At 37.5% G+C, this 18,936-nt stretch overlaps 2 protein-coding genes and 1 pseudogene across 6 annotated transcripts in view; 2 read left to right on the forward strand and 1 right to left on the reverse strand.

Moving 5' to 3' along the window:
* Lrp11 (LDL receptor related protein 11) overlaps window positions 1-11,899 on the forward strand; it is a 52,747-nt gene extending 40,848 nt beyond the window's left edge. For both annotated transcript variants that reach the window (XR_010041942.1, XM_003466340.5), the window contains one exon: window positions 9,714-11,899. Coding sequence is in view for 1 of the 2 variants with exons in the window: in XM_003466340.5 (XP_003466388.3) it covers window positions 9,714-9,868 (155 nt within the window). In the remaining variant the exon portion in view is untranslated. The remainder of the gene's footprint in view (window positions 1-9,713) is intronic.
* LOC100728122 (large ribosomal subunit protein uL18-like) lies at window positions 3,081-4,073 on the forward strand (annotated as a pseudogene).
* A 5,529-nt stretch (window positions 11,900-17,428) lies between the features above and the next one.
* The window catches only part of Pcmt1 (protein-L-isoaspartate (D-aspartate) O-methyltransferase), a 60,571-nt gene continuing 59,063 nt past the window's right edge, over window positions 17,429-18,936 (reverse strand). For all 4 annotated transcript variants that reach the window (XM_063233013.1, XM_013148831.3, XM_003466378.5 and 1 more), the window contains one exon: window positions 17,429-18,225. In XM_063233013.1, the coding sequence (XP_063089083.1) occupies window positions 18,220-18,225 (6 nt within the window). In that variant the 3' untranslated portion in view covers window positions 17,429-18,219. The remainder of the gene's footprint in view (window positions 18,226-18,936) is intronic.

The raw sequence follows: 18,936 nt of genomic DNA on the forward strand, positions 1-18,936 counted from the left end.
GTACAATGACTATTACACATTTTGGGTTTCATTGCTCCCACGGATCTTGTTTGCTTTTTTGGAAGAGAGTAAAACCAAATGAGACATAATGGGACAGAATCGGTCAAGTCAAAAGGGTGGACATAATAGATAATATAAAAACATAATACAAGGTGATCATCAATGGTACCATAATGCCTCCCGCTATCTCTAATAGAATTGCCTATATCATTAGTTATAATACAATTGAACAAAACCGACAAAACCAAAACATTGGAGACATTGTAGGTCTTCAAAAGTAGATAAAAGTCAACGAGAATGGGCGTTATAGTGAATCTCATTATCTTCACAGCTGATGCCTAAACTTTCGAACCTGATACTATCCATCAAAACAGAATAGGGGAACATCAGTCAAAAACAAGATGGTGAGAGTAATACAGGGCTTCAAATCGAGATAATAGAAAGTCAAAGTGGGTTACTATATTATATCCTGCTATTTTTTTCCCTTTAATTAAATGGATAAAAATAAAAAAGTAAATAATGGAGTGGAGATTGAGAAAAAAGAGGGCATAACAGCAAAACAGCGCAGATCAAAACATAACCATTTAAGCAGAATAGTGTTTCACCACCAGATAATTCCGACCTAAAAGTAGTTACCATATTGACTCTTTCCTTGAAGTCCTTGAGTACAACTTCATATACTGTAGCATTAAGTATATCAAAACAATGTAAAACCATTTAAGAGAATGACAGCATTACAGAGTATTTAGAATCGACTAACAGAAAATGAACAATGGTTTCTGTATAATCTCCTTGTCTTTAAAAGGTTTTTGCTTATACTATCATACATAATAAAACCCAATAAGATACAACCTGTTTAGACCATTGGAGACAGAAGAACAAAAGCTAGATGAGACTTCAAAACAAGATGATACTAAATCAGTATTACCTATTAAGATGTCATTTTCTCTAAAATAGCTGTTCCTATCATCCAATCTTCTCTGTCTCATTTCTGTTGAGCTCTTTTTCTGTCAGTAGCTGTCAGTTTGTCTTCTTCATTTTGTTCTCTGCTCCATTCGTTGTGGCCTCCCCGCCACCATTTCTGGGTTCTTTGTATTTTTCTTTTTTTAGAATATCCTGCAATACTTTCTGTAGGGTTGAATTGGTGGTTGCAAATTCCCCCAGTTCCTCTTTATCCTGAAAGTACCTTGTTTTTCCATCAATTTCCAGGGACAGTTGTGCAGGATATCTCAATCTTGGCTGGAGATTATTATCTTTCAAAGCTTGAATTATTTCCCCCCACGCTCTTCGTGATTTGATGGTTTGTGCAGAGAAATCTGCTGTAATTCTGATGGGTGTTCCCTTGTAAGTGGTCTGTTTCTTGTCTCTGACAGCTTTTAATATTCTGTTCTTGTATTGAGTTTCTGGAATTTTTATTATTATATGCCTGGGTGTTTCTCTGTTAGGGTTGTAGGTAGCTGGGGTCCTGTATGCCTCGTACATCTGAGTATCTTTACCTTTTGCTAAATTAGGAAAATTCTCCTGGATTATTTCTGTGAGTAGCTTTTGTAGTTCACTTGTTTGTGTCCCTACTTCTTCTTTTATGTTCTTAATCCTTAAGTTATGGCTCCTCTTATCATCTTCTTGTCTTTGTATTATTGCTGTTTGTTTCTTTGTTATTTTTAAGAACTTTTTCATTTCATTCTCCCATATTACAAGTCTGCCCTCCAGTTCAGATAGTCTGTCCTTAGTTTCTTTCAAGCTGTTATGCCAGTCTTGGATAGACTTCTTAATTTCTTGATAGTCCCTTTGAACCTGCTTCACGTACTCTATGCTTTCTCTGTTTTCTCCATCAAACAATTCTCCCCTCTTTTTCTGTTCTTCCATTCCACCATCTGTTTTTTCCTGGGTGGTGCTTAGCATTTCTCTAACTATTCTGCATACTTCTAGCTTCAGGTCGTTGATAACTTCATTCCTGAATTGGTCTATGAGGCTCTCTATATGGCGCTTAATGTCTATTGGTGTGGTGTCCGCTATTGCCTGTTTCTCAGAATTGGGGGCCGAGGAGCCTTTCTTGTTGCTTCCCTTCCCCATTTTCTCTGTTCCTTATAAAATGCAAGCTTACATAAGAGGCCCAGCTTCCCTGCCTGTCAGCCACAGCCTGATCAAATTGCGCTGGCTAGGTGTTCCCGCCCACCGCTGCGCACCAGGGAGTCGCGGAGGGGGCAGCCTACGCGGGAGTCACCCCTCTGGGCCACCGTCAGGCTCTGGGATCTGGGTTAGGCCAGCCTACCAAGTCCGCCTGCAGCGCCCCGCAGGCCAGGCACTTTTCACCAATCCTGTCCAAGAGGGGAATGTGTGGCTGGAGTTGCCACCACGCCCTGTTCCCGCAGGACTGCCCTAGCCCAGAAAGTCCTCCACTGGAGTCAAACTGTGGTGGAGTGTCAGTTTCTCTCACTCACCTCACCACCAGTCAGTGTACGCCTCCTTGTCCGTCCTGTTTTCGACTCCATTTGCAGACTCCCGTTCCCAGGGCTTCTGCGCGTCTCTCCTTGCCGAGTCGCTGTGGAGGCAGCCAGCCGCCGGGCGGCGGGAAACCCAAATCGCGGTTTCCAATGGCGCGGGGTCCAGCCTCCACACCGAGACTTTTCTGTTCCTATTTTAGCGCCAGGACTGCATTCCAAGTTGGTTTCTCTCAGCCCAGTTCGTTCCTGAGTCAGCAGAGCATAGCTCTACCGGCTCATGTCTCCTTAGTCCTCATCATTCCTGATTTCTGAGCCGAGCCTTTCAGAGAGCCTCCGGTAGTTGCTGTTAACTATCCGCCATGTTCTCCCGGAAGTCGTAGTTTATCCTTCTTTATAGCCAAGTAGTACTCTACTGTTCATAAATACCGCATTTTCTTTATCCATTCATCTGTTATTTTGTTTGCTACATGTATTCTCTTTAACTGAAGGATTGCTCAATGAATTTTAATTACATAGAATTATTATTTTAAATGTGTTTAAAATACATGTATCTGGCTTTTTCCCTGCTGGGCCTGCACATCTATGCAGAGCTGCAGACACAGGTCTCTATTACACAGAATGGGTTTTATTAGTTATCAAGAATAAAGCCTACTTTAAGAGATATCAAGTGAAGTTTAGAAGAAGGCAAGAGGGCAAAGCTGATTACTATGCTCAGAAACCCTTGAACAAAAATAAGTACAATGCACCTAAATAGAGGATGATAGTTTGTGTAACTAACAGAGATATCATTTGTCAGATTGCTTATGCCCGTATTGAAGGGGATATGATAGTATGTGTAGCATATGCACATGAACTACCAAATTAGTGTGCAAGCTGGCCTAGCAAAGTACTCTGCAGCATATTGTACTGGCCTGCTGCTGGCCCGCAGGCTTCTCAATAAGTTTAGCATGGATAAGAGCTATGAAGGCCAGGTGAAAGTAACTGGAGCTGAATACAATGTGGAAAGCATTGATCGTAAATCTGGTGCATTCACCTGCTATTTGGATACAGGCCTTGCTAGAACTACAAATGGCAATAAAATTTTTGGAGCCCAGAAGGATGCTTTGGATGGAGTCTTGTCTGTCCCTCACAGTACCACCTAAGTCCCTGCTTATGATTCTGAAAGCAAGGAGTTCAGTGCAGAAGAACATCAGAAGCGCATCATGGGTCAGAATGTCAATTACATGCGTTACTTGATGGAAGAAGAAGATGCTTACAAGAAACAGTTCTCTCAGAATAAAGAACAGTGTAACACCAGACAGGATGGAGGAGTTGCATAAGAAAGCTCATGCTGCTATATGAGAGAATTCAGTCTATGAGAAGAAGCCAAAGAATGTGCTCAGTGTGCCTGCTTTGCAAATGTGAATTGTGAGTTCAATCCCTGGTACCAAAAAAAAAAGAAGCCAAAGAAAAAAGTCAAAAAGAAGAGGTGAAACCATCCCAAAATGTCACTTGCAGAAAAGAAAGATCAAGTAGCTCAAAAGAAGACAAGCTTCCTCAGAGCTCAGGAGTGGGCTGCTAAGAGTTAAGCCAAATTTTTATGAAGATTTTTCAGATAAAGACCAATAAACTTATTCATCAGCAAAAAAAGTGTGTGTGTGTGTGTGTGTGTGTGTGTGTGTGTGTGTGTGTGTCTGTGCCAGTTTACTGCCACCCATAAAAAGATACGGAACAAAATCTTACAAATGAATACAACATAGTCTCTTAAATGTGAAATGTCTTGAAACATCCTTGTCTCTGCTTAATAGAATTATTACTGTCCATTTCTGTGACCTAATGATTTCCTGTTATCTTTAAACTCTTTTAACATTTGTTTTATACAACTGTGAGTATCTCAGACCAGAGGTTGATTTTTTTTTACCCAATTTGGATCTTATTAATTAAAAATTTAACTGCTTTATGAGTACAATTCACCTCTATCTTTTTTGCTAGTATCTTTTATGCAGATTCTAATACTTGCTTAATATTTTTCTTTTGCTACTTTTTCTTGGTTTTTTTTACTTGTTTTCAATTCCACAAACTTGGAATGTACATAATCTATTTTTGTCCATAACTCAATGATAAATTGATTTTGTATGATGCAGTAATTATTGGTTTTCCCAATTCAGTATTTTAAACCCATTCATTCCTCTCTAACTAGTGGTTTGAAAGTTTTCTCTTTACATTAACAGTATTAACATCATGAAGTTGATAATTTTTTTGAAAGGAAATAAAACTGTACCAACTGTCCAATTTTGTCAGATTAACATTTAGAGTATCTTTTCTGTGGTTAGTGACAAAACACTTCTACGTAGCATATATTTGCCTTAACAATTTACATCTTTATAATATATGGCTAAAATAAGATAGTATTTATTAGTCCGATACATTGGATATTTGGCATGCACTTTGATAGTTTAAAACTGCATAAACTGAACATTTTAGACTTAGCTTACAAATCTCTTTTGCATTTAGGTTTGTTATCCTATATGTAACAGTTTTAGACCTCATGTTTTAACTATCAAATCTTTCCTATAATTATCTTCCTGCTCTTTTTTCATTTTTCTGTTGGCTGCAATAGATTATTCTGCAAAATTTTCAGAAAGGTTCCTGGTTGATACATTTTCTTAATCCGTTGGAATCTGAGAATGTGTTCCAGTTGCCTTCATACCCAAATGCTAACTTGGCAGGGGATATAATTCTTGGTTCAGACTTGTTTTCCCTTTGTAGTGGATTGGTAACTGGTGGTCAACTTACACAACAGCCAAACTGAATCAGCGTGGTGCTGAGCGTGGATGGCCCACCTGAGGACTGTTGCCAGCCTGAAAAGGGGACCTGGAGAGGAAGAGTAGCATTGTGGGTTCTCCTACGTGTTGCTGTTTGGAGCCATTGGTTCTTGTGGAGGAACTTGTCATGCTGGCTCCCCTGATATGAACTCAGCTGTTGTCATCGTAGGAGCTCGGGACCTTGTTGCTGAATGGCTGGAGTTCACTTTGGGGGAGCTCTGGTCCTTGCCTTGAGCATTGCATCCTAGTTCTGGAGGGGAAGGTGTGTGCTGTTCAATCTCCAGAAGCTTGTCATGCTGGCTTCCTGTTAGGCTGTTCTCATCATTGGAGGAGTTCGGGACCTCACTGTCACTGAAGATGGCTGTGATACTTTTCAGGGAAGCACTGGTCCTTATTTTGAGCATCACTTCTTGGCTCCAGTACAGAAACTTTGGCCTGCTGGCACAGATCCTTCACCCCGCTGGCACAGACTTTCCTGCTTCCACCACTGACGTTTCAACCTTCCTAGCACAGATCCATGGAGTGGACTTGCATGGGTCATTGTTGTGAACATGCATTGTGTGAACAATGACCCATGCAAGTTATTGCCATGGGATCCAGACCCTTAGCTGGGCTTTGGAGGTCTTTAGTGTTGTAGATAGACTTCTTGCACTTTGTATTTGACTCCTCAGGTGACCATTATAAATAATGTAAGTTATGTACCCTGTATGTAATTGTTCTCCTTGCAGTCCCTGACTACACTACCTTTGAAGATAGTTCTATTGTCTTCTGGCATTTAGAATTACAAAAGAAAAATCTGAGGTTTAGTCTGACTTTTGCCCCTTTATAAGTGACCTGTTGTCTCTGTGTGAATATTTGCACAATTTTGTTCTTTATCCTTGAAATTTAAAAAGTCCTGTTTTTTTCTCATTAAAGTTTAAAGGTACCCTGTGAACCTTCTTCATTTTCAGGCCTACTTCATTCTTCAACTCTGGAAAGCTTTTTATCAATTAGTTCCTTTATTGTTTTAGCTTCATTTTGCCTCATTCTCTGTTTCAAGTATTCCTGTTACACATAATTTATATAATGCCCCTTCTACATCTTTTTCTCCCTTATTAATTTCTTTAGCTTTTTCTCTTTACATGCTATGAGAATTTCTTGTTTTATATTGACTTTAACGGTTTTATCATGTGGCCAACCCTGCTTATATGCTTCCTTCAAATGGAAGACCATGATCTCTTCCATGTGGTCATACCTACACGCTCTGCAATTAAGCTCACATGAGTAATGAACTCTCTTATAGGACATTCAGGTCTTTCCAGATGATTGCTCTACTTCGGTACATCAGTATCTATTGTGGTTTTTTGTTGTTGTTGTTGTTGTTTGTTTCTTGTACATCAGTATCAAGAAAAAAGTATTTTCTCAGTTTTCCCAATCAGGTCTCTCCTTTTCTTACATGCTGTGGTCTTGTGGCTTTTTCAATGGCTCTTTCCAATGGAACCCAAAAATATGGTCTTTCCAAGCACTGAAGTTGAAAGACCCTATTAATCTTCTCTAAGATGTAGCTATTACGAATTGTGTTGTTATCAACATGGGTAGGCATGTATCACTGTAATATGATGTCTTTCAGGAAGATACCTAGAAGGGGAATAACTGGATTGATTGAAATTTCTAGTTTTAGCCTTTTTGTTTTGTTTTTTGAGATAGGGTCTCAGTATAGTTTTAGCTTTTTGAGGAATATCCATACTGATTTCATAATACTTATACTAGTTTATATTCTCACCACCAGTGTAGAAGGGTTCCATTTTTCCTACAGCTTCTCTGTCCTGTATTTAATGGATTTATTGATAATAGTGATTCTTTCTGGACTAAGATGGAACCTCAGTGGGTTTTTTTTTAATGTGCATTTCTCTAAGTAGGAAAACTATTTGGGGCTCTATATGCTCACTTACCTGTATGTTTAATTCTTTCCCCATATTTGAAAGTTTTGTGTTGTTTCTATAAACAGGTTTTTTTTATGCCAATCATGCTATCTTCTAAGTTTTCACTTTCTCCAATTAATCTTAGTCTTTTTAATGTTACCTAACAGCTGTTGCATCCATTTTTATTAATGTTCTATTCTTTTTAAGGTATATCTGAGTATATGGTCACTGCATCAACCCTGTCTTCTAGTTCTGACACTTGTCCTTAAAACTTTATCATTTCTGTTGCCCATACATAAATAGAATTTTTAATCTTCTGGATTTCTGTTTGGTACCTTTTCAAAAACTCTAATTCCTTGCTAAACTGGTCACTCATATTTTATATCATTTTGTTTAGTTCAGTTGTTTACTAGTGTCTCCTATAAATTCAGTTTAAATCCATTACGTTTAGTTATATCTTCTTTGATCTTGACATCTTATCACATCAAATAATTTGGCTCTGAGACTTGATTCCCTTCCCATTAACACCCCATGTATTTGCTTTGGGAGAGCTGTGAGTTTTCGGAATCATTTATTGTCTTCTCAGATTGTTGTTGTTGTTGTTATTGTGTGTTCATGTGTATGTGCCTGTGTGATTTGTGGGTCAATTACAGCAGGAAGAGTTTGCTGCTAGTGTGGAGACCTATTTGGCTATTTGCCTTTCAGTGATATACTCCTGGTGTGTGCTACTGAAGCAAGTATAGAAGCAATGTTGTTGTCACCTCCAGAGAGCTGATATGTGTGGAATATGAGAGAAAACTCTAGACTAAAAATTCTGGGAGAATAAAAAACCCCACAAAAAAGGATAAAAATTCTATAAAAAGAAATATAATAAAAGTTCTAGGCTTCCCCCAGGGATGGTGGGTACACGCCTGTAATCCCAGCACTTGGGAGGCTGAGGCAGGAGCATCACCATAAGTTCAAGGCCAGCCTGAGTTACATAGTGAGTCCAAGGCCAGACCCTGTCTCAAAAAAAAAATTTTTTTTAGGCACAGGTTTATCACAGATTCTTAAGCTTTCACAATTCTCTAGGGGAACACTGGCCTCACTCCAATGTTGATATCCAACAGTCACTAAAGCAGCTTCCACCTTCTCTCCTCCAGCACACAGACACAGGGCTGTTCTAGAACCCTTGTTCAGATTTACTTGGGTTTCTAAAACTGTCCTACAGTTTGAAAAGCCCTCTGTGTATAACCAGATCCAGATCCTCATGTCTTCAAAAGGCTTCCCTTGGACTCCTCGGGCCAGTTTTAGGACCAGAAAATCCAGGCTTTCCTGAGTGACCTTCCTCAGCTACACGCCCCCAAACACAGGAACATGCCTGCTGGCACCCCCTTGCTCCCTTTCCTGTAGCACTGAAGGAGTAGGTGCCCTCTCCAAGGCCATCGCTTCCATCTTCATGCAACCCTTCCTCCCCCAGGTACATTTCTCCATCATCTGTTAATTCTCCTACCATTCATAAAACAGCATTAGGCAAGCCACTTGATTCTGATGTCTTAGTTCCCTCATTTGTAAAATGGATACAATAATATACCAGCTCATGTGATTATTGTGAGAGTTTAGCGATTTAAACTACAAACCTGGCACTGTTTGCATTATCTTATCCTTTGGGGGTCTTCTTTACTTGACAAAAATTTCTTATTGTCCTTGATTGCTGGTACTCAGCTCAGTGTCTGACACATAGATGGTTATTATTTAATGCAGAATGAATAAGTGAGCGAAAGGAAATGTTACAGAATCAGCTTACACAGTGGAGATGTTTGCTCCTCTAGTTCCACCAGTTGGACCATGTAGCTAAAAATAGATCCACCGTATCATCTCTACACCTGGCCGCACTACAGAGTAGATCAGACTAAGAATAGAAGCTGCTGAGCTTGATCAGGAGACTGATCTGGGGCATCCTGGTGCCTCTTTCAGACTCTGCGAGCCTCTAAAAGTCTGCTTCTAGTCACTTGTGTAGGGCCAACCCCACAGGAGAAAAAAGTGTTTTCTTTACCAACTCATAGCCAGAGTTTCACCAACATTTGAAGTTAGTTTTCAACAGATTCTGCTTTATGAAAACAAGTGTCCCTGGATTTAGAAGTGAAATAAATTTATTCAGCACTAACCGGATGCCAGAACTCAGGAGTTAGTTCATACCTAACAGAATAATCATGTATGAATCCATAAATGTAATCTATGACTACAATGAACAAATTTCCAATGGTCACAACGTCAATTACAGCTGAATACAAGGTAACCTCATTGTGACATTTGTAACCACTGATGCCCAAATTTTGTGGAAATTTGGTACAGAATTTAGTTTTGCAGAGGTCTGGTTTGGAGAGCTAGACCTACAACATGCAAGGAAAGCAATTTTTGGCCAATTACCTAACCTCTTTGTATCTTAATTTGAAATAGCAGTAATGCTAATGTCATGTTGTATTGTTACAGGTTGAGAGTGCACACAAAGTGTTTGTTATAAACAGCAGCTGTCACTGACCCCCCCTAATAAGTGACCTAACCTAGTCATTTCTCTTTCACAGGTGCAGTGCTGCCCCTGGCTTTGGGTTTGGCCATCACTGCTTTGCTCCTTTTCATGGTTGCCTGTCGACTACGACTGGTGAAACAGAAACTTAAGAAAGCCCGGCCCATTACATCTGAGGAATCTGACTACCTCATAAATGGGATGTATCTGTAGTAAACATAACTTACACAGCTTGGGGCAAGGACATGTTTTGCTTATGATTTAATTTATTCTTCTATGAAGTGCTGGTATTTATGACCTCTTTTTATTTTTAACTGGGCTAGATTTTTCAAATTGCAAACCTTTGTCTTTATTTATTGTAGATTTTCCTTAGGGAGTATGTGTAAAGGCTTGAAATTTATGGAGAAACTCATGTGATTAAAACCATCTGCCAATCTGCTTCTGATTTACTAAGCTGTCCCTGGAAACAGAAAGTTGTAGTTAGCTTAGATTAAAAAAAAAAAAAAAAAAAAAAAAAATACGTCAAGAGTTGGCCTTGGGATGATGGCACTTACTCCTCTCTTTTAAGGAGCTAACACTAAGGCCAGGGATTTAGCTCAACGGCGTAAGTGCCTGCCTTGTAATCGTGTGGTTGTGAGTTCAATCCCTGGTACCAAAAAAAAAAAACTAAAAAAAAAAAAGGCAACACGAGCCCTTGGCAGTGCTGGCCACTTTAGGCCAGCTTCCCTTTATTCAGTAGCCCTGTTTTCCAATGTTTTTCTGTTCTTTTCTCCTCCAAAACCTGTTTCTGACAATGGATCTCCAACGAGTGTATCCTTTCAATGAAATGTCACCTATGGTAGGTGTATATAAATTATAAGCCTCAACAGGCCAGTGATGCCTCAGGGGACAGGAATGTGGGTTCTTTCCAGTGCTTCTGATACCATGACATATAGTTCACTGCCTCAAGTTTATCTTTGGAGAAAATAAACAGATTTGGGGATAGGAACAGCACTGAAATAGTTACGAAGAAAGAAGGGGAGCAGAGAATGTGGTAAGCCAAAATTTTTAACGAAAACTTAGCTGAAGGAAAAGGAAGGACAGTTAACAGTTAAGGCTGGTGAACAGTGCTCCATGGTCCAGAGCAAGCAAGCAACTCATTTATGTAATCTTCAGATTTCAACATTATTCTTTAATAAAAAAGAAAAATTCAAATTCTACTGCAGAACCTCAAATGGATTTCTGCATACAGCTCTTATAAAAATGGTACCATGTTTAAGTATTGGCTGATTCTTCATACTAATGGGATCGGTCAAGATTTTTTCTAATACTTTTTAATGCTATAAAATGTTTTAACAGCCAGCTACTAGCACATACCTGAAATCTCAATACTGTGGGAGGTTGAGGCAGGAGGATCACAAGTTTGCATCTCACATAGCCAACTTAGTGAGACCCAGTCTCAAAATAAAGAGTTGGGGCTGTAGCTCAGTGGGAAGACCCTGTCTTTAATCCCCAGTATGCACAAAACAACAAAAGTTTTAATGTGCAATCATGTAATGCTAGGTTTATATATTTCCAGAGCAGTAAACAATTTTGAACAAATTCATCCTTAGTGAAATCTGACACGTAGCTTAGCATCTTCTCCCTTATAAATTTGTGGGCATTTAAAGGCAAATTATTCCCATTATAGCTTAAAGTCAGAGTGTAGACATTCTAGAAATTAGGAGGTATGTATAGTGTGGTGCCTGTCTACCCTTACATGTTGTTCCTATTTATATTCTCTTTTTACCATAAAGGGAAAAATTTTTAAACACTTGAAAAACTCTAAAAGTGTAGTAGTTTATTTTTAGATTGAAACTGAAGTAGGTGGTTAATTTGGGTTGGGAGGGTATAACATATCAACATTGACAACTGGACAGTTCTAGAAAACAATGAAATTGAGCATCTTTTCCCTGAGAAATTCTTGCTTTTTGTTTTTTAGAATTGAGCAGTGACTTAAATTTCTCAATGACAATTTACATAAAATCAAGGGTATGAATGAATTTAAGATGTTTGTACTCTTATGTGATACTTTGGAGCTTGTTTTTATAGAGAAGAATGTTACCTACAGCCACACCCAATAAAATAAAAACTGAGATGGCACACATCTTTCAGCACATCTTTTATACATAAAGACATTATTGCTGTGGGTTGAAATACTTGGGAAAAGTTGAACCTTGTGGATGTAAACAACATTCCTTTAATAAACTGTATTTTATGCTTAAACCTTTTTTAAAAATTTACTATAGTTTACTATAAACCTGTAAGTTACTGATGTTGACTAAGCTGTTACTATATTATTTGGATTTCATGACAACCCTACTTTTCAAAGGAGTATTGGAGAAATATATTGGAAGAGAATCAGTTTCTACAAAGTATACCAAAAGGATGAGGACTTTTGTGTGTGTGTGATGTTCTACGTAGATTGAACCCAGGGCCTTGCACACCCTAGATAAGCACGCTACCACTGAGCTACTTCTGATCTAGAACTATTAATAGCTATCTTACCTGTGATTACCTGACTGAAGGAATTCACATCTAAGGGAATGTGAAAATAATTTTAAAGGGAAATACATCCACAATTTTACCTCTCAAACATGTTCTTAACATCTTTTCTTAAAAAAAGGCCCAGAAACTATCTTCCTGAAAACTTGAAACTTACTATTTCCTTTCAACATTACGAACAGCCAACAGCTAATTCTTCCAAACCTTCCACAAAAACATTTCATTTTTTCCTGTCACCTGAGTACTAAATACAGCCTCTTCCATCGGAAAGAATTCCAAAAGAAGTTTTTCATTTTTCTCCCAGTAGCTTTTCAAACCCTGTGATTTGGCCCCACAGCTGCCTGTCATATTTACCAAAACCTCTTTGTCACCAATGGCTGTTCTTGTTCTTTCCTTTCCCGCAACAAAAACATACACATCCGTATTTCTGGTGTCCCTCAGTTTGGCTGTTCAAGGCAGACCTTAACTACTAAGAAGATTCCTCCTGTGTAACAGCACAGTGTGCTGTACCCTGCAACACAGGCAGTGCTCCCCTGCAGATGTTCCCTCAATAATGTAGCACGTTGATGCTGCCCCTTAACATGAGCATCTGGGCCTGTGCTGCTATAATTTGGAGTCACAGTTCAATTTTATCATCCTCAAACTAGTGCAAGTTTTGGTGTGCTTTCTTTTTGGACCACAGTACACCAATTTCTAGCAGAGTCCACTTTCTTCCTAGTCCAATCATTTGTTTCCTAGACTTCAAGCTTTCTACATTTTGGGGGCATAAAATTGAGACTTTCAAACAATTGCTTAAACTGAACAGAAAAAAGGAAAAGGCTCCGTTTGATGCTCATAAATGTACTCATATCATTGGCTTCTAAAGTACCTACCTGTCTTGTATACTTTCTAGCTGGCTCTCGGTCCCATTCTCTCAGTTCTTTTGTCCTCCCAGATTATAGGATTCTACAGATAAAAGGTAATTTCAGCTATAGCTACTGCAATGGCTAAACTCTTAGGAGAGTCTTTAGCTAAATGTGAAACCACAAGTTAAGTAAAAATAAACTTATACATCCCAAAGCTAACTTTTCAGGGATAGATAGAACTAAGCCACCTTCTACATTTGCTTTACATAGATCTAAATGTTTTTATTCCTAGATATTCTGAAATCATGTCACGACACTGCAAGTTAGAAAGATCAGCATACATTTTAATCTTTATAGACAGAACATAATATCTGTCCATAAAATTAAATTCAGGAAACTTAATGGGGGAGGGGATCTTGCTATGTAGTTCAGGCTGGGCTCGAAATTACTAGGCCTGGGTTGATCTCAAACTTGTGACAATTTTCCTGCCTCAGCCTCCTGAGTACTAGGATTACAGGCATGTGCCACCATACCCAGCTTCAAAGCAAGTTGTCTTGGGGGAGTTTTTTGGTACCAGGAATCAAACCTCAAACTTGCCAGGCAAGTGCTGTGCCCCTGAGCTACAACCCAGCCCAAAACAAGTTTTAATATAAAAATATTTATAGCAGGCTGGAGGTTTACTTCAGCAGCACAAGCACCTGCCTGGCAAGTGTGAGGTCATGAGTCAGAGCCCTGGTACCAAAAAAAAAAAAAAAAAATTATAGCAAAGCTTAGGAAAAACTGTGTTAAGTACAAAAGCTTTTTAAAAAGGTACTCCTACTATTTCATATGACTTAAAACCAAAAATTAGAAATAAATCAAAGAGTAGTCTTCTTAACATTTCTACAGATGAAATGAGAGATTTGGGGATCTCTAAATGTATTTATTACCTAAAGATTTGTATGCAAAGAAAGCAGAACTATAGCCTGCCTTAGAAATCTGTCACTGAGGATGGATGATGCAGCAATAGTTTTGACACACTGTAAAACCTCTAACTGTAACTTCCTGGAGTAATTTATCTAATGATACTGTCCAGCTCCTAATTGTTCTTTGGGGCCAAGACCCTACAGAAAGGCAAGCCTTTCTCCCCCAGCAAATATTCTTTGTACAACTAAAACCTACACACTAGTGTTTATATAGAAATTCTGCAGTCTCTGATCCATAATGCAATCTCTAGGCAAAATCCTAACAGGGTAATTACAGTGGGAGGAAAAAACAAAACCTAAATAATCAAATACCACTTGGCTCAGTGGTAAAGTCCTTGCCTAGCACCTGCAAGGCCTTGCTTTTAATCCCTAGTACTGCAAAATTTTAAAAAGTGATAGCAAAATAAATTATTTCTTAAGATATGATCCTTTAAGAGAAAAACTGCTTAAGGTATTAAAATTCAAATATAAATGTCCTCAGCTCCCCAAGCCCCTAGATCCTGCCCTCTTACACTGAAAATATCCTCACTAAAATGTCCTCAGTTGTGCCACGATCACCTTAACCTCAGGGGAAAACACTGTACTACTGGGACACCACTTAAACGAGAATGAATTCTTCAGCAGTCCTTGATTTTCTCTTCATGCTGAAAAAAAGACAAAAAACAGGAAGACAGGAAGGAAAACAGGGAGGCTGACAGACATCAAAGGCTCCAGTGAGTCACTGGCCCAGCATGCTAAACCATGTGCAAACTCAATGATATAACAGATATTACTGTTTTCTACCACACAAGGAGCCATTTCAAAGAGTTCTAGCCCAAACACAAAAATGCTAAAAAGACAAAACTTAACATGGGAACCAGCAAGTACTCCTAGCAGCAATACTATTAGAAGAATTAAGGATAAAGAAATTATTTGATTTGATTTTGTTATATATTACAGTATGCAAACACTAAGTTCCCTGAGCCAACAGTTTTCAAACAGGATGCTTCCACTGATACTCTCTCAGTATGGTAACAGAAATTTTATACAACTGAAATCCAATCAGAACTCATTTGTTGAACACAGCTCATTAAGAACACAGTAAGTTGGGCAGGGGATTTAGCTCAGCGGCATAAGCGCCTGCCTGGCAAGCACAAGGTTGTGAATTCAATCCCTGGTACCAAAAAAACAAAAAACAGTAAGTTGAAGAAAATTATTTATATGCCACAAGAATTTGGGAACTTAATGAAAATAAGTTATTGGCCCATGTTGAACATTTTTAAAAATCATCCATATTATTTGTTTATAATATTAGTACTCAAGTTACTATATTTATATGAGTTCTTTCAGCACCAAACTACTAGAAAATTTAACATTCAGCTGAAAACCAGCATCATCTGCCTCTCCAGTCAAAACAACAAACAAAACAAAAAACACAAAGTTATTCTGGCTGAAAATTACACACCAAGGATGGCTTTAAAGATTTCATGACTACTAGGGTATTACTAAAATAATTCTATTTTTAGAATCCAGAGAATTTTTAAGATGCTTTCATATAGATATATTGTAACCAATTTTAAAAGTTTAGCCGACTTTTTTTTGACCCTCAACCCCCTCCAACTTTTTTTTTTTTTTTTGAAAAATGGCAATTTTAAAAATGAGGCAATAGAATTTTAATAAAAATTTTTATATGGTCAATAGTAATACATTATTTTCCCCCAAGTGTCAGTTTCTACGTGATTGGCTGGGAAAGAGTTCAAACCCATAGTAGAAACTAGTATTCCCAATTAAAGAAACTAGTGTTCCCAATTCTTTTTAAATAAGAAGTTTTGATAAAAATTGTATTTGGCATTTAATAAGACCCACTTTACATAAAATATCTTCTGTCAACAAATCTCACTACACTGGAACTTTCTGAACTATTTTCAATGTTGCCCTTATTATGTAAAGGAATAAATTCCCTAAAGAAAAAATAAAACATTAGAACCTTTTAGAAATTATGAGTACTGCTGGGCATGGTGCCTCACACATGTAATCTCAACACTGAGGTGGCTGAAGCCGAGAAGATTGCTGCATGTTTGAGGCCAGCCTAGCCTACAAAGTGAGTTCAAAACAATCCTAACTGCAAAGTGAAATCTTGTCTCAAAAAAAACAGAGAAATTATGAATACTAAAGATTAATTCAATATTTCCTCACTTACAAAATTTAGTTTTTTTTAAAAAATGTTCTTAAGCTTAGTTAAAAATGCATTATTATGATCTTTACCCATCTGCAGTGTTCCCTAAAAATTTATCCTGTTTGTTAAACATCCTAAAATTCTAATTCATAAAAATGTAACATCTATCCAGCACTTGGGAGGTTGAGGCAAGAGGATTGCCATTAGTTCAAGGCAGAGTAAAACCATGTGTTTTTTAAAAAAAGTATAACCTCCAAAAGCAATGGCTGAAAAATGTTTGAAGTATACTATTTTTTTGTACCATTGGGTGACAGTTTATCTTATTATACCTAGTATAAGCTGTTTCCTCAGACTGTGGACTCCTTGAGAATGCTTTTTTCTAGCCCTAAAACCTATTATATACAATAAAGTGCTGGTAATAGCTCTGAAGGACCCAGACTAGTAGACAAGTTTAGAACTTACTTAATTTTAAATCTAAAGAACACATGACCTAAAAACAATTTGTTTTGATCTTTGTAAACACCTCAAATCACAAGAGTCCTAGGCACAGGGTTCATGGCTGGGATTCAGAAGCAATAAAAGCAAACTGAAATTGGCCATAAACTTACAATTCCTAAGTTTTAGGTACCAATAAAATGTCTAAGACATTACCCAAGAAAAGACACTTGTAAAAAGATGTATTCCTAATTTTTAAAAGCAATTTTCAAGGATATTTAAACATGAGGAAGGTTGTGTCACAAGCTCACTAAAGATCTCCATAGAATTATGAAGACTTGCCCCTAGCTTTAGAATGGCTTTGCCAGGAGTGCTAGTTCTGCTGTTTCTATAGCTTCTATTATTTCTACAAGTTCAAAAACCCTTGAAAAACTAGTATCTTCTTACAAAATGTATAAAACCACAACATTTACATAAGATCCCAAAGTACCACTACCTTCTTAGAAACACACTTTATAGTCATTGTATTAATGAATCTATCTTAGATGAGAGATGGGTTTGTGTATGTTTATGCTTTGACGTTAATTCATTCACCAACTCACTCATTCAGCATTAACTGTAATAAACAACGAGCCCTGGAGTAAGTAGGCAGAGACAACTGGTGAACAAAATACAGTCTTTGCCCTGAAGAAATGAATTACATTTTACAATGCACAGATGAATTAACACTATTTAACGGCTCAGATTTCACAAAAAGGAGCAGCAGAGAAACAACTATTGCTCTGTGATCTTAGAGTTCTTGAATTGGTAGACCTGCTGTTCTTTCATCTAGATTCAAACACCACCAATATTTCTTTTGCTTTTAACTTTATTTGGCAAAGCAGTACTGCATAAACTGTGCAGTGACTATCACACAGCTTACACAGCATGTTAGATTCATATACATTATCAGCAGCAAACTAGAAACAGAAAAAATAATAGTAAACTACAGGTCTCCTATCATTTTTAGAGAAAAGAAGAACTATGTCAGTTATGTCCAATCTGAACAGCTGTGTTTATTGGACATTACCTGCCACTTTAAGTTTCAATATTTACAAATACCTACTTTTAAGGTAACAAAGCAGCTGACTGTATCTACAACATGCTATTCTATGACACCACATCAAAAGCTTTAAAAAGAAAGCTCATCTGTATATTCTTAGTAGTATCTAACAGATAACGAAATACCAAGAGTCTTAACTTGTAAATGGTGGTGTTATCTGATGCACAAAAAAACTGGTAAATTAATATTGGAAGAATTAAATATCCAGGAAAAGAAAAATCATTCCTCAAAATCAATTCACAAACTAAGGTTTCCATTTTGCAAAGCCCCTTCTTTTAATATTTTAAAGTAAAATGTGGGCATGTTAAAGTAATCATACAGAAATTTGTACTTTGCATCCTTCTTCTACCAATTTGGTTCTGTGCCTCTCTGAAGAATTGGAAAACTCTACAAAACCACACATTTTCATGCTGAAAATAATAGTGTAACAAAGTCCAAAACAAGCTGTGATGCTGTTGGTTTTCAAAGAGCTTTAAGGACCAAAATGAGCAATCCACTGCAATATTATAGACTGGTCAAGCTGATGTTGCTTTTACAGCTCATCCCTGAAAAAGGAAAAGAGAGAAAAATATAAGTAAGAGTTACATACTGTAAAGTTTGGCTATTAGTTTAGACACAATGCTTTAGCCAGTAAAAATGCACCGAGGCCTAAGAAATGTATTAAAAAGAAATTAAAGTGCAAACAATTACAAATCAAAGCAAAAATGGAAGTCGGTCTTTCCAAACATCTTTCATGCTACTCCAAAATGAAATATGAAACCTGAAGGGCCTGAGTTTTTTTTTTAACTTCTAAAGATAGATTCCTTCAAGATAAAAATTGCAAAAAAAGTATAACTTCTAGATCTAGAATGATCTTGTTAACACTTTATTATAAAATGATTTGAATAAAGTTCAAATGATCTTCTTACAAAACTGGATTTAAAAAAATAGTCTTTTCCTTAGAGTATCTATCAGTTATGGAGTGGGTCAATGTCAATCCAAACTCTGAGAGAAAATATATCATCTGTAGGTATGTTATACCTGTCAGCTGATTTCGTAAGGCAGTTTTATCAGCTCCAAAAGAAACCACTTGCTCAGCCAGGTGCAGCACTGTGCCAGCAACTGCCAGTGAGAGGAAGGAATAAAAATGCAATCTAAAATAAATTGTATGGAATATAAATCCTATCTCCATAAAGGTGTTAAACCTTAAAAAAAAATTTAAAAAGAAAAGCCTAACAGCCTCATGTTGAGATGTGAATGACAAAAACATTATTAAA

This window comes from Cavia porcellus, unplaced genomic scaffold (genome assembly GCF_034190915.1).
Source record: "Cavia porcellus strain 051 isolate PalLab524CR breed Dunkin Hartley unplaced genomic scaffold, mCavPor4.1 scaffold_22, whole genome shotgun sequence".
In the NCBI taxonomy this organism is placed as follows: Eukaryota; Metazoa; Chordata; class Mammalia; order Rodentia; family Caviidae; genus Cavia; species Cavia porcellus.